This window comes from Herpailurus yagouaroundi, unplaced genomic scaffold (assembly GCF_014898765.1).
Source record: "Herpailurus yagouaroundi ecotype Mexico unplaced genomic scaffold, PumYag 193, whole genome shotgun sequence".
NCBI lineage: Eukaryota > Metazoa > Chordata > Mammalia > Carnivora > Felidae > Herpailurus > Herpailurus yagouaroundi.
Window position 1 is genome coordinate 5,996,396 of NW_024412424.1, and position 16,418 is coordinate 6,012,813.

The 16,418-nt window shown below is 37.5% G+C and overlaps 1 protein-coding gene across 1 annotated transcript in view; it reads right to left on the reverse strand.

The window, feature by feature from the left end:
* SMARCC1 (SWI/SNF related BAF chromatin remodeling complex subunit C1) overlaps positions 1-16,418 on the reverse strand; it is a 177,750-nt gene that overhangs the window by 122,523 nt on the left and 38,809 nt on the right. The window contains exons 6-10 of the mRNA XM_040445559.1: positions 15,959-16,051; positions 13,614-13,683; positions 8,959-9,028; positions 5,095-5,170; positions 508-633 (exon numbers count right to left, since the gene is read on the reverse strand). Of these exons, the coding sequence (XP_040301493.1) occupies positions 508-633; positions 5,095-5,170; positions 8,959-9,028; positions 13,614-13,683; positions 15,959-16,051 (435 nt within the window). The remainder of the gene's footprint in view (positions 1-507; positions 634-5,094; positions 5,171-8,958; positions 9,029-13,613; positions 13,684-15,958; positions 16,052-16,418) is intronic.

Here is a 16,418-nt window from a genome sequence, read left to right on the forward strand (position 1 = left end):
GGCCTATACTTTGTACTACCTACTGTGTATGTATATGGCAACAAAGCTATTCAAAACTAAGACAAAACCAATTTTCCCTTGAAAAATCAACACCTAAATTAAATTATCCCGTGATAATATTTGGTTCACAAAATTAAAACTCAGATCTAGAAAGGAAAATCAACTACACTAGGGGCGCCTGGCTGCCTCAGTTGGTAGAGCATGCGACTCCTGATCTTGGGGTTAAATTCAAGCCCTGTGCTGGGTGTAGAGATTACACAGAAAAATCAGCTGGAATGCTGCCACACTGCATGCGTCACTTGAAATCTCAATGACCCTTTGAGACTTCCTTGCCCCTTTTGTGGGAATGCCAGCTCCTGAGACGGCTGTATGGCCATTTGGTAACTTTTTATATAATATACCTGATACACCTTGGGCTGTATGTGAGAGTTTATTAGTGAAAATCTGACAACAATGAGGCCCAGAGAAGAAACAGCTAGAGGAGAAAAACGGTACCAAACCAAATACCTCTTCATTCTTTGTTGAAATTCGCTGACGAAAACTCACAGGCTTCCTGTTCTCATCCACCTCATAATCCTCCTCATTCATCCATTCATTGAAAACATCAGTATCCAAAATCCATCTTGCATGAACCTAAAACCACAATGAAGCATGTGTATCTATATAAATAAATCACTACAGTTTGTATAAAGTATTCAAAACAAAAGAAGCTGACTTCTTATTCTCAAAGCCTCAACTGCATAGAAGAGTTTAAAAACGAGACCATTAAAGACCTGTGAATGGCAACTTAACCATTTCTAATTTTTATTTCATGTTACTGAGTATAGTAATAAAGCATCATTGGTTTTGCATAGACTGAGATTTTTAATTTTTTTAATGTTTATTTACTTTTGAGAGAGAGAGAGAGACAGACAGACAGAGGGGGAGGGACAAAGACAAACTGGGACATAGAATCAGAAGCAGGCTCCAGGCTCTGAGCTGTCAGCAGAGCCAGACACGGGGCTCAAACTCACGAGCCATGAGATCATGACCTGAGCCGAAGTTGGATGCCTAACTGACTGAGCCCCCCAGGTGCCCCTCAAGTTTTGATAACTAAGACCCTTATATTTGATAATCATGTCATTGTTATTTCAGCTTTATTCAGTTATAACTGAAAAGTAAAATTGTAAGATATTCAAGGTGTACATTATGGTGATTTGATATGCATATACACTGAGAAAGGATCCTCCCATCTATTAATTAACATATCCATCACCTTACATACTTATCTTGCTTGTGTGTGAGAACATTTTAAGTTCTATTCTCTTAGCAAATTCCTATTATACAATAGTGTTATCAACTATAGTCACCATGTTTTACCTTAGAACTTAGAACTTCCATATAAAACTTCCATAGAACTTAGAACTTCCATATAAAAGCACTATCATGCAGTATTTACTGTTCTCTGTTTGGCTTATTTCACTAATCATGTCATCTTTATCTTGATGAAAACCACTGATAAAAATTCAACAGCAATAGGCCAAAGCTAGCCATTGCTCTAGGCATGAAGGATGTCTTTATGTTTATGCATTTGACAAAATTCTAAGGAAAGACGAAAGAGAACATTTACAGAGCGTCAAGTACACAGGTGCTTTCTAGAAACCTTTCAGGAATAGCCAAGGTAGGGGAGCGGGTGGAGAAGTGAAAATCAGATTCAGGATTCTTACAAGCCCTTTACATGGCAACTTCTCTTGTTTTGTTAATGTTTTTGAGTAAGAATAAAATGATGGGTTTTGTGAATGTTATATACATACAGATATTTAAACCACAGACCTAGCTTATAACAGGAATTATCCAATACAATTTCTCATAGGGAGTACACTGGAAATTGGGACTAGACAATTCTTCCCTGTGTAGACAAATGCAAAATAATTTCAGCATGAAAATAATTAAATTAAATAAGTTACTGACCACTGAAAAACGAGAACTCCATAAATCCATACTGGTAACAAATAAATAAGGGGAGAGGAAGGGCTCTTGCTTATAGAACTCTGAAAGCCAACTGGTAAATATGGAGGAAGGGCTGGAATAGAAAATTATCACTGTGCAATCATCAAAGAAAAGATTGGCTCAGGCAAGAATTTCAAGTTGATGCTAAATCTGGGTGACGAATGGAGAATTTTGATGGGAAGCAGGGTATCTGTATGGTCTAAAAGAATCTCTTACAGATTGCTTATAAATTGCAAGTGAAAAAAAAAAAAAAAAGAAAGGAACTATACAGTGGATCCATCACAGCACACCGTAACTGGGTGATCAGTGTCACCACCCAGTAACAGATGGACAAGGCATGCCTCCCAGTATGATGCCCTGAGAAGGACACAACATCACTTATGCAATATTCTGGCTAGAATACAGAACCTGATTTAACCATTAAAAAAGATCACAAATGCCAAATGAGAAATATTCTTTTCAAATTCAAAAATGTCTTAGGAGGCAAGGAAATACCAGGATAATGTTTCAGGTTAAAGGGAACGAAAGAGACAGGATATTTTACTGTAACAGCTGATATTAAACAGTATTCTGTAGCAGAAAAAAATGCTACAAAAAACTTTTTTGGGTCACTGACAAAACTGGAATACAGACAGTAATGTATTGTGGCAACATTAAATTTTACTGAATTTGACAACCGCAATGTGCTCATGTAGGAGAATCTCGTATTCTTAGGAAACACAAACATGTCTTAAAGGCCTGTGATATATGCATCTTATCTCAAAAGGTTATGAATAAAAAATAAAAACACACAGAGAAGAAGTGATAGGTCAGAATGGGAGTAAAATGTAAAAAATAGGCAAATCTGGATACGGGGTGTACAGGCATGCCACCTACTATTCTTACTCTTGCAACTTAAGTTTGAAAATATTTCCAAATAAAAGGGTTTCAAAAAAAGACTAAATTGTTAATTCCAGCTTCCTCATATGAAATCTGAAGCTTTAAGTCTTTCTGAACGTCACACAACTCAAACTAGGTTGAATCAGGTGTAACATCTAATATTTTAAGTGTTCAGCATACCACATAAAACAGCCAATAAAAACTATGTATAATTACCATTTCTCATGGAAAGTGAGATCTCCCTGCAAAAATAACTGATTCCAGGACTGGGATATAGAACTGCAAAAAGAGGTTGGGAATTCTTTTTGTCCCAGAAAATAGGAAATATGCATAAATGAATCGAATAATACCAAAAAGTCACAGGAGGCAGCTTAAAGGAGTTCCCACTGGCCAAATTCTGGACCATTCATCACAGTGAAGAATGGCAATAATGTCACTGCTCCACGACTGCATAGTGAGACTATAGATACATGTAGAGGGAGAAAAGAAAGCTCATTACCATGTAAAATGTCAGTAACAAGCACAGAATGGACAGAGTGAGAAAACCACTAGTAGTAACTAATTCAATCAGGCAGGAATTACTTACGAGTGAGCAAACTTAGGGATACAAATTTGATGAAGAAAAGGATATTTATATAATGTCAAAGTATTTCTGCATATTTTTAATTTCAAGAAGAAAAATGGTAATGTTACAGTGGGAAAACCAGGTAGATAATACCTTAACAATGAGCCATAATGGGAAAAATCAAAACACATGCCCCCTGATGTGACACACTGAGACCAGAATACCACTGAAGTAGTTTTGCAGCCAAAAATGCATAGCCTGAATATAATAACGAGAAAATATCCATATAAATTCAGATTCAGACATTCTAAACACACACACACACACACACACACACACACACACACACACACACACAAATCTAGCTTATACATTTCAAAACTGCTAGTGTCATGGAAGAAAACGGCTGAAACTTCAACATTAAAGTAGACTAAAAAGATCTAACAACTACATGCAATGTGTGATCCTGAACTGGATCCTGGATCAGGGAAGAGACTCAGTATAAAGCTTACTCTACCGGGGTGCCTGGGTGGTTCAGTTGGTTAAGCGTCCAACTTCAGCTCAGGTCATGATCTAACAGTCTGTGAGTTCGAGCCCTGTGTCAGGCTCTGTGCTGACAGCTCGGAGCCTGCTTTGGATTCTGTGTCTCCCTCTTTCTCTGCCCCTCCCCTGCTCATGCTCTGTCTCAAAAATAAATAAAAACATTAAAATAAATTTAAAAAAAATTTAAAAAAAATTTATCAATGGGACATTTGGTGCAAACAAAATATAGGCTCTGTATCAGGTATTACTATTGCTTCAAAAATTAAATATCCTAGGGGGCGCCTGGGTGGCTCAGTCGGTTAAGTAGCCGACTTCGGCTAAGGTCATGATTTCGTGGTCCGTGAGTTCGAGCCCCACGTCGGGCTCTGTGCTGACAGCTCAGAGCCTGGAGCCTGTTTCGGATTCTGTGTCTCCCTCTCTCTGACCCTCCCCCGTTCATGCTCTGTCTCTGTCTCAAAAATAAATAAACATTAAAAAAAAAATTTAAATATCCTAAATAACGAAAAATAGGCGAATCTGGAAGAAGAGCATAAAGCAGCATTTTGTTTTGTATTATTCTTGCAACTTTCAGAATTACTTCCATGTTAAAAGCCAAAAATGGGGCGCCTAGGTAGTTCAGCTGGTTAAGCATCCAACTTCAGCTCAGGTCATGATCTTACAGTTCATGAGTTTGAGCCCATGTGCATGGGGCTCTCTGCTGTCAGTGCAAGCCAACTTCAAATCTTCTGTCTCCCTCTCTCTCTCCTCTGCCTCTCTCTCTCAAAAATAAACATTCTTTAAAAAAGCAAGAAAATAAGAGTTAATACGTGGATTATTACTATTACAATGACTAGAATAGAAATGACTACTATAATAAGAGCCATGAACACGGTTTCCAGCCTTCCTAAATGACAACCAATGTTCAACCGTACTCCTCACGCGCCGCTCTCAATTGTCTCAAACCACAAGGTAACTGGATTCTGGGGTCTCCTCAAACACCACTATCTCGTAGCCATGGATATCTTAATAGGATGACAAGAAAGATCCTCATTCTGTATTTCCTTGAAACATAGTTATGGAAAAGAGCTGAGAAATGCTATTAAGTTACACAAGAATGTTTTTAAAAAGGGATCTTTCACCTTCCATGGCTTTTCCGGAATTGGGGGATCTTCAACTTCTGCATCAACATCATTACTATGGACCCAAGTATCATAGCTACAAAGGAAATGAGAAAAGGGAAAAACAGATTAGAATTCAGATTCATTCACTAAAAAGACTTTTCATCAAAAGGTAAAAATATATTTTAGAAATACTATTAGGATCTAGTAACATAATATTTCATACATTTTTGTTTCTGCTACTCTGACAAAAAAACTCTTCTGTAGAGGTCTGTAGTGATCCTGACACTGTTAAATCCAAAGTTCAAGCCTCAGTGCACAGAATTTTAATGGGTAGATTACTCTCTCCTCAAAGCCACTTCCCTCAACTTGGCCTCTAAGACAGCAGTATCCTCCAATGTTCCTTCTAGTCACCAGCCTCTCCTCAGTCTTCATTGCCAGTTTCTCCTCTTCTCCCAAACCTCTTCAACACTGGAAAGTCCTAAGTTTCAGTTTTTGAAACAATCCCTTTCTTGTCTATTCATTCTCTTGATCTCACACAACCCTATGGCTTCAACTATATACTCATCTGCCCTTTTCTCTACATGCCAGACTCATGAATCCAACTGCCAATTCTGTATCTACCTACATGTTTACTAAGGCTTTCAAAACTAACACTGAATTTAAACACATAATGCCATCCTGACCTCAATAACGTGCCCTAGGCAATCATCTCCATCTCAGTAAATGCCAACTCTATCTTTCCAGTTGTTCTGGCCAAAAGCCTTGGAGACATCCCTGACTTCACTCTCAATCACCTCCTATAATCCAACCATCAGCAACTTCTATAGTTTGTTCCACCTTCAAAATATGCCCAGTATCTATCTACTTCTTACCCTTCTACTTCTGCCCAAAGCCCGAGTCAATTTTTCATAAAGCAGCCACAGTGATCCTTTTGAAAATCAAGTCAGTCCACATTATCACTACTCAAAATGTTCCAACAACTCCCACACAACTCAAAGTAAGAGCCAAAATCCTTACTGGATTGCCAAGGCCTCATGATCTAGTCCTGTGACTGTCACTCTGAGTCCATCTCCTAATACTCTCCCCTCACTCATGTTATAGTCAAGGCATGTGGGTGTTTGTTGGGTTCTTTAAACATGCCAGGCAGTGGCCACTTCAAGCCCTTTACAGAGGCTCCTCACTACCCAGGAATCATATGGCTCACCCTCCTATCTTCACATCTCTTTGCTCAACGGGTTCGCTCTTTCAAGTACTCCTCCTGCTCCTCCACAATTTTGAAATGAGCATAGAATTATCTACCAAACTGAAACTGTGTCAATGCTACTATACTAGCCAACAAATTAACTGTAAAACCAAGAGATACCTAAATGAAACACAAGTATGGTAACAAGCATGGGCTTCCTGTAGCTACTACTCAGAAGTTAATTCAAAAGCATCCGGAACAAGCACAGCTCTACATACCTATTCACAGCACTCTGGTAAGTTTCCCAGTAACACTTAAAACATGAGTTGGAGAAAAAAGTTCCTTTGCCAAGTTATGAATTATACCAGGTAAAGATTACAATGATGAGTCTGATAACCTTACATTCTCTCAAAGTCTTGAGTTCAAAACATTATAAAGATAGAAAGGCACAAACTCGAGCAATCCCCCCTTCCCAGGGTCCCCCATTCCACACTTTCAGTTATCCAGTCAAACATGGTTGAAGACAGATGGTCCTCCTCCTGACCTTTCATCAGAAGGTCGACAGCAGCCTAAGACAACACCACAGTGCCTGTGTCACTCACCTCACTTCAACTCATCACAAAGGCATTTTATCATCTCACATCATCACGAGAAGGGTGAATACAGTACAATAAGGTATTCTGACAGAAGAGAGACCACACTCACGTAACTTCTATCACAGTATATTGTTACAATCATTCTATATTATCATTAGTTATTGGTGTTAATCTGTCACTGTGCCTAATTCATGAATTAAACTTTACCTTAGGTATGTACATATAGGAAAAAATATAGCATATGAAAAGTCTGGTACTATCCATGGTTTCAGGTATCCACTGGGAGCCTTAAAACAAATCCCCTGCAGATGAGGGTGTCAGGGGGACTGCTGTAGAGTTAATAAAGAAAGTGAACAGTGAACAAGGCCCTTTGAGAAGACAAGACTCACACTAGATGCTTTATCTTACGTGATACATAAAGAAAAAGTTGGCAAACAGGCTAACATGTTTTTACTGTTATATATTTAACATCTCTTATTATTATAAAATTTATTTCAACTGTATACTTACGAAGCTTGTCATCACAAATTCGAGTTTCCACCTAAATGTTTCAAAGGGCAAATTGATTTCCTATTAAGACTTCCTACACCCTTGGAAGGTTTAACAGTACCAAGGACTATTTGATGCCTCAAGACTAGAAATGTTTTACAGAAAGCATTTAAATATTAAAAACCTGTTAGTTCATTTAAAGTAATCAATTCTGGTTCAGAAGAGGCTGATTAGCAAACTGACTTAATCTTGTCCTAATCAACTCAACCTATACGAAAACTGTGCATATACTCCTCAAATTTTGAACGTATCTAAAAACATTATTTTCTTCTTCAAAAATACCTTTACAAGTAAAATAGAGAGACTCAAATAGATTAACTTAAAAAGAGTGCATAACCAGACATAATGTGTCATCGTTTGATGATGAAAAATACAAACCTATGCAATAGTCTTATTCCTTCCATAAACTGAAATGGACTCTGATCAACTCTAGACCTAACTACCAATTTAAAAGAGATACAGAGAAAGGAGAAACATGTTCAAAAACACCACAGTGATGCCATTAAAAAAAAAAACAGTGTGGTAAACTTTACAGGACAAGGAACCTGGTTTCTTAAATAATACAATAATACAATGCCTGTGGTGGGAGTAGGGAAGACAGAGACAGAACCTAGAAACTGAAAAATGTGCTTACAAATATATCAATGAATCACAAAATGTGGCTGAATTCTACTTTCAACAAATATCAATCTATAAAGTAATCATATGTATCACTTATATGATAACGACTGGATAGACGACACTGTATTAAGGAATTCTGTTAAATTTTTTTAGATTTGACAGTAATATTACTTTACCATTTTTTTTTAAATGAGGCCTTGTTTTTTTAGAAATACATATTGAAATATTTACTATTAAAATGTTATATTTGGGATTTGCTTCCAATAATATGAGAAGGCTAAAAGTGGATGGGGGTATAGGTGAAGGAAGACTGGTCTGACATAAAAAACCCACAATGGACAGACTCTCGTGAACTTCATGGAAGGTTATCCTTTATTCGGAAGCATCCTATGTAGGTGTAATACTAATTAAACAAGGACCACCATTTTCATTAACATCACTAACATCTAGCTACCTTACAATACTTTTTATATTTGAAAACTGAAACACACTACGAGTTATGATTATTTCAAAGTAATAATAACACTAGGGAAATAAATTTCTGCCAAGAAGAAAAAGTCTCCTCTTTAGACATAAAATAATTCATCCCTTATAGTATGGCATGAATATTTTTTTTGAAAAAATAAATAAAATAGTCAAAATATCAGAGAGAAAAATTCATTTCTTGAAGGAAACAAATCTAGATTAGCATTCTAATACTGTGCTAAAGGGGTGCTTTGGCAAATGCAGCAACCTATCAGTTTATTAAGATAAATAAAGCCATGTGGCTGAACTGAGTTCCATAAATAAGAAAAATCAGTAATACTCAAAAAGTGAGATCAAGCAATGAAACAAAGTTGTCATTACTGAGAAAGTGAAACTACATGTAAATAAGTCTGGCTTGCACGGAGATTAAAAATCTTTGTCCCATATCTTAGGACATGTCGACATTACCTGTCTGGGTAAAACCCCCAGTGCACTAACACCTGCTTATCTTTTCTCATCACCGGTCTCAACCATTCTTCTGAAAGGGAAAAAGAAAATACTTTAGTCGGGCTGACAAAATAAATGAATAAATTATTATTTTAACTAAATTTCTACTTAGAATTTTTAGTTTGCTAGTAAGCAAACTCCAAAAATTTCTTCTCATAATTAAACATTGTGTCTATCATATTAAGGAGAAGTTTTTCAGCCATGTATTCAGAATTACTAGATTCTAGACCTATTATCCATTGCTCTTAGCAAATCCAATTGTCCACACAGTAAAATACTCTCCTCCTTTTCACCTGCCTGTTTGTCTGCAATTCCATCTAAATCATGAACACTATATATTCTTTACTGCCATATTTTCCATGTAAAACCTCTCCTCCCTTTTTGTGTGAAGCTTTACAATTACTGTACATTTTTCAAGGTGTAAGTCATGCTTCATGTCCTTGATGGAAGTTTTACTACATGGTTTTCTTCCTCTATATTTACTGCCTCTGGCATCCTATAGAACTTCACACAGTGCTACACCAAAGCTTTTATCAATACTATTTTTACTATTTTTTAATGGCATCCTGTTAATTTAGTCCTTCCATCAACAATGTAAGCAGTATGATCACATTGGATATTTTTATTTTGAGCCTCCTTAGCAAAGATAGGTGCAAATTTATACAACAGGATGATTCTTACTGATTTTAATCATAGTTGGATTATATCTACATTTCAGCACTTGTGTGTCTGTTTCTTTGGTAGTCTAAATTTAGCTTAATAACCTGTTTCTATTGCTCAGAGGGAACTAGTCAAGTAAGCCCTTTGAAACCCAAGAAATAGCAAAGTAGAACAACAAAGTGAAACCAGCTAAGTAAAAGGGGCTTTACGTTGCCAATTTCAACAAGAAATAGCCCCAGGTTCACTGACTAAAGGCATGAAAGACCACATACCTCTGTGTGTGTGTGTGTGTGTGCGCGCGCGCGCGTTTTATTTTAAGTAGGCTCCACACCCAATATGGGGTTCAAACTCACAACCCTGAGATCAAAAGCCAGCTGAGTGTCCAGTGCCTGTGTTCTTTTTCAAGCATCCAATTGCTCACCCGACTATCTTGAAAGAAATGTGAAAAGGAAGAAATCAAGCACTGTTCCTTAGCCTGATTTCTCAAAATGGCCAAGGAAAAAGTGAAGAGGTCAGTGGGTCTTTCATAACTATGTAGTGACAGAATATACTGACTCTTAACTAATAAGAGCTGCCCTTTAGAATACTAAATCTAGGGGCGCCTGGGTGGCTCAGTCAGTTAAGCGTCCGACTTCGGCTCAGGTCATGATCTCACGGTCCATGAGTTTGAGCCCTGCGTCAGGCTCTGTGCTGACAGCTCAGAGCCTGGAGCCTGCTTCGGATTCTGTATCTCCCTCTCTCTCTGACCTTCCCCCGTTCATGCTCTGTCACTCTCGGTCTCAAAAATAAATAAACGTTAAAAAAAAATTTAAAAAAAGAATACTAAATCTATCTTCAAAGGTTGTGCAGCTTTTGGAGGTAAAGAAAAAAAAATCCTCCTTTTTACAAGTGACTTTGATAGAAAGAAACTATGGTACTGATTGCCTTTGGAAGTTTGCCTGGTAGCAAAACTAACTAAAGGTTAAAGATGTAAATCCACATTCTTCCCAGAGATGATTATAAGCTACACAGAACCAATAAAACAACCAGTTTTATGAGTAAAAATTAGTCCAAACTGAGGACAGATACATAACTCTCACAACCCAACAATAAAGACATAGTCTAACTAAAAAATAAGCAAAGGATCCTAATTTTTTACCTCTATACTTTTGCTTATTTTGCATTCTCTTCTAGGATGCCATACCCAAAATCTTACCAAAAGATTAAGGCCAATTAAATAACACATTTTATTTAAAATTTTGACTAATCCTCATTAAAGACATGTGGCATTTTTGAGGATTTTACAACACAGTTTCTAATGTGTTTCTGGCTGGTACTGCTATCATCTACACACTTACCTGAAACAAATACATGTAGGGAGCCCAGCACAGGGCTTTGCTAAGGGTCAACATTTACCTGACAGTCCGTTACTCTAAGGTAAATCATACAGTGTGCACAATCCTGTCTTATTGATTATACTAGAGTAGAATATTATCAGTAGTTAGAGCAACTGTAGTGCTGTAACTACTGATAATATCAAGCAAGCATCAGTACGCAGTAAACTAGGTTGTATTAAACCAAGGAGAAAAATAAAACCAGCACCAGTAAGGAATCACTAGTAGCTTGTATAACAATTACAGGTCAAATCTTTTGTAAAAGGTGATTTTTTTCATAAAGTTCACATGCTAAAAGTTTTTTTTATCAGTCTTATTGGAGAAACAGAGCCTGCAACAGAATCAGTATTCTAATACCACAGCAATCCACTACCCCCATCTAGTGGAGATCAGTGGCTATTACCTAACAGGATAAAGGCTGAGAACCTGTTCAACAATGAAGGATGAAGTTTCTCACTTTATAAAAGCACAACAATCACAGGGCTGAGATTCTGACTGTAACAAATAAAATCAAACTTTTAGTTATCACACTGATGATGTAAAGACCTAAATGTAACAGCAAAACTAAAGTCTCAGAAGAGGAGACAGGTTGTAAAACTTCAGGGCTCTGGATGAGGCAATGGTTTCTTAGATTTGACACCAAACACAGAAGCAACAAAGCAACCAACCTCCTATAATTGTTTTCAATACCTGCAGGATCCATAGCAATGTCTCCCTTCCAATCTCTACTTTGTTTTCTTTTTTTCCCTGCTTATTTGCAGAACAATTGCAATAGTCTCATTGATCTTTTCTGAGAGCCATTTCTGACACTGCTGAGCACACCTTGCTGTTTATTTTCCACATCATTAAGTTTTGTCTGTAATTATTTCCTTCTTTCTTTAGGTTAATTTGCTATTATTTTTCCAATTTCATAAGAAAGATGTGTGCACCACCGATTCTTCAGTCTTTCTTTCCTAATATACAACTTTTAAAAAATGTTTATTTACTGGGGCACCTGGGTGGCTCAGATGGTTGAGCCTCCAACTTTGGCTCAGGTCATGACCCCACAGTGTTAGTTCAAGCCCCACATCAGGCTTACTGCTGTCAGCGCAAAGCCCACTTCGGATCCTCTGTCCCCCTCTCTCTGCCCCTCTCTTGCTTGTGCTCTCCCAAATATAAATAAATTTTTTTTAAATGTTTATTTGAGAGAGATAGAGAGAGAGAGAGAGAGAGAGAGAGAGAGAGAGAGAGAGAGAGAGAGACAGCGACAGCACAAGAGCACAAGATGGGGAAGGGCAGAGAGAGAGGGGGAGAGAGAGAATCCCAAGCAGGCTCCACTCTATCAACGCAGAGCCCGATCTCGCAAACTGTGAGATGATGTACGACCTAAGCCAAAATCAAAAGGTGGATGCTTAAGGGGCGCCTGAGTGGCTCAGTCAGTTAAGCGTCCAACTTTGGCTCAGGTTAGGATCTCACAGCTTGTGGGTTCAATCCCCCGCAATGGGCTCTGTGCTGACAGCTTAGAGCCTGGAGCCTGCTTTGGATTCTGTGTCTCCCTCTCTCTGCCCTCCTCCCCGGCTTGTACTTTGTCTTTCTCTCTTCTCAAAAATAAACAAACATTAAAATTAATTAATTAATTTTAAAAAGAGAGAGAGAGAGAGAGAGATGCTTAAAAGACTGAGCCACCCAGGTGCCCTCCTAACATACACATTTAAAAACATACATTTCTCTCTGGACACAGCTTCAGCTGCATCCAACAGAATGTTCTTGCACTTTATTATTCATTTCATAATCATTTAATTCTGAAGATTTTCTACTTCCATTGTAATTTCTTCTTTGCCCCATGGATTACTTGGCAATGCGTTTCTTAATTTTCAAACATATAGGGATTGTCTGGTAATCTTTTTGTTCCTGACTTCTAGCACAATTGCACTGGTCAAGAAAAAGTACTGAGCATAGGGCAATTAGCAACTCAAACCTGACATAATTTGGCTTCTTATATAGATGTCCTACAGGGATAGGTTATATTAACCAGAAGACTTGAGCCCTATAAGAGATGGGTTTCTCAAATTAATGTGGTTAACTTATTAATTCATATTTTCTTTCTCAACAAATCAGTTTCCATAGCTCTATAGAACTCAGGCCACTAACAAAATCAACTTTCAGGATAGCAGAAGTAAAAGTTCAGAATCTGAACCATTTTACATTCACCAAACTAAAATATAGTAGGCCTTGTTCAGACAGCCACTAAGCCCATCTTCCCCAGAGATGTTCTTTCATTTTGCAATGTCTCTTAATTTTGAGAACACAAGCAACATAGCAAACATTAACAAAGTTAATACATAAAGCATGTCTAAACTTAACACCCAGATAATATAACCGACAAAGAAATAAATAAAAGTCCAATGATTAGAAAGTTGGACATCACAGAATTAGTTTGCTTATTAGCCAATTCAGCAAAAACCAGAAAACTACATTTAAATAATCTGTATAAGTTACTTAGTACTGCAAGTCTCTTCTGCAAAACATGGGTTATATCGTTTAAATAAATCTGATAAAATTTAAAATCTAGTGAAACGAGTTCACAACCAACAATGAACTTACCATCCTCTTGAGAGGAAGGATATGGATAAATGTGGTGGGAAGCCTTTGACTTCTCATCAGTAAATGTCCCCTGGAAAACAAATGAATAAGCAACATAAGAGTAAAGCACATGGCTAACAAAGTATGCAACGCCAGATGCAACCTGCCTGAGAATCTCCAAGACATTACTCTGTGTTTTAAGACTGTAATATTTTTATTATTTTTAGTCCAGGAAAAGGATAATTGTTAATAAAAACAAATAAAAACACATAAATTATCTACAGACACAGTTTATATTGTATAGAAAAATCATGCAAGTGCCTCTGGGCTAATTCCCTATCTCTCTCTAGGTAATCTTACCAGGAGTATGAGTACTTCTAATTCTAAAAGTCACTCCAAAGTCATCACAAATCCTAAGTTTTTTTTGTGCTTCAGTGTCTTCTGTGACATACAGTGGTAATAATACGTATTTCACAAGATTTTGTTGCAATTTAGCAAAGACTGGTGACAGGTACTCAAACAATGGAGTTACTGATGCATTCTGAATGTCAGAACAAAAGATTAATCATCAGTATTCAATGATATCATTAGCTTAAGGTCTCTTCTGTAAGACTCTATGAAACCAGGGAGATCTTTACATCTCTCTAGAGGTTATCCCTAGTGAACAATCACGAAGCCAACCAGATTTCTGAAGAAAAACGGCAACTGAATGTTCAGTGTCAACTGTAGGAAAATACGTAAGTTTCTTCCAGGATGACCTGGTAGCAAGAAGAATATAGCTAATTCCAGCCTGAAGGCAATAGCCAACAGGCTAATTTGTTCCATTTTTGCCTTCTAACATTCCACATGTAATTAAACTACACTTGGGGCACCTGGATGGCTCAGCTGGTTAAGCATCTGACTTCAGCTCAGGTCATGATTTCACAGCTTGTAAGTTCAAACCCTGCATCAGGCTCTCTGCTGTCAGAAGAGTCTACTTTGAATCCCCTGACCCCCTCTCTCTCTCTCTGCTACTCCCCTGCTCACTCGCGTGTTGCTTTCTCTCAATAATAAATAAAACTTTTAAATAAACTACATTTGATAGCCACTCCAATGAATAGTCCAGAAGAGAAATGAAGATTGATTAAGTGACTTGTTCCAAATCCTAATGTTAAGTGAGAAGAGCAACCAGACTTGAGACAGTAGGGTCAGTATATGTAAGGACCATAGTAAATCTCCAAATGTAAGCAATATTAGAAATCCTTACTTCAGGGGCGCCTGGGTGGCTCAGTCAGTTAAGCGTCTGACTTTAGGTCAGGTCATGATCTCACAGCTTGTGAGTTCAAGCCTCCCATTGGGCTCTGTGCTGACAGCTCAGAGCCTGGAGCCTCCTTTGGATTCTCTGTCTCCCTCTCTCTCTGCTCCTCCCCTACTCATGGTCTCTCTCTCTCTCTCTCTCTCAAAAATTAATAAATATTAGAAAAACTGGAATAGACAATATGAACCAAGAGCCTTAAAAATGTTTAAAAATTTTTTAAAAAGACATCCTTGCTTTAGGAACTCAGAAGATATTTTACTAATTACTGAAACGTAATTCCACTGGCAATCTTTCTTGTAGCAGAAAGAAGAAAGATTATTTCAGGAGGCTTCTCAACTAACCCTAAGGATTAGTAACACTTTGTCACTCAAATGTTGTTTTGGAAACAGCATCTGGTTGTCCTCAGCTAGTTTACCATGATAAGGGTTTGCTTACAGTTCAGCCATGTGTAGTCACAAACCTACATGCAGTAAATACCCTAGGTCTCAACCTAACATGAGGCTCAAGGAGGGAGAGAAAGATGTCCGAAGATAGCACTGGTATGTGTGAATCAAAACAAAGTAAGCTTATGAGGAAAACAGAATTTTCCAGTTCACATATACAAATACAACACATATCAAAGAGGCAGGCAATGAGGGAAGACAGGTTTACTGGAAACAATATTTGATATCCTACCAACAACTGTGTCATCAACTCCTACTCTGTTTGTGATTCAGACCACAGTCTCTTTAAATTACATAAGCACATTTCACAATAAGACTATAATAACTCCATACCAATGACTACTAAATGCTAATCTTGGATACACATGTGCATCAAATCACCACATGGTACACCTTAAACTTCCACAATGTTATGTGTCAACTGTACCTCAATAATGTTAAATAGGAAAATGCTAGTCTAGGCTAAGAATTAGAGGTGAGTGGAAGAGAAAAAAACTTGGTACTGTAAGAACCAAAAAGAGATAACTCATTTAAAGCAGACATATACAGAAACTAAAAGACGTTATAATTGAGATTTATAAGAAGCTTACTACTACACACTTTTCTGAAGTGATCATGTCTATTACCTGATGTCGTTTGATGATATCTTTCAATTTGTTAGCCAACTTCAGATCAATGTCTGGAATGAGGTAGATGCTGGGTCTGGTCAGACAATTGCTCTGAGGAAGAAAAAAGAGATTTTGGAATTCTCTTGGTTTTGAAATGATATCACATTACTCATGAATTCCCTAATGGCAAAAATTGACATTCAAAGCCACAGTGCTTAAAATAGGAAGATGTTTTTTAATATAGACTGCAGAAGTCTCATCTCAATATAAAAGCTAAGTGTTCAGCAGGCCACTTAATGTTATCCCCAGATCCTTTCTCTGCAGCTAAGTACACCCAGACAAAAAATGTTGGGAATCACAACCTAAAGAAATTCATCATATTTTTCATTAAGGTACCACACTGACATATTGGTACTCCTATAGCCAATCTCACCTGAACTGACGTTAACAGCCCAAATCTAATGTAGAGTTTCCACCT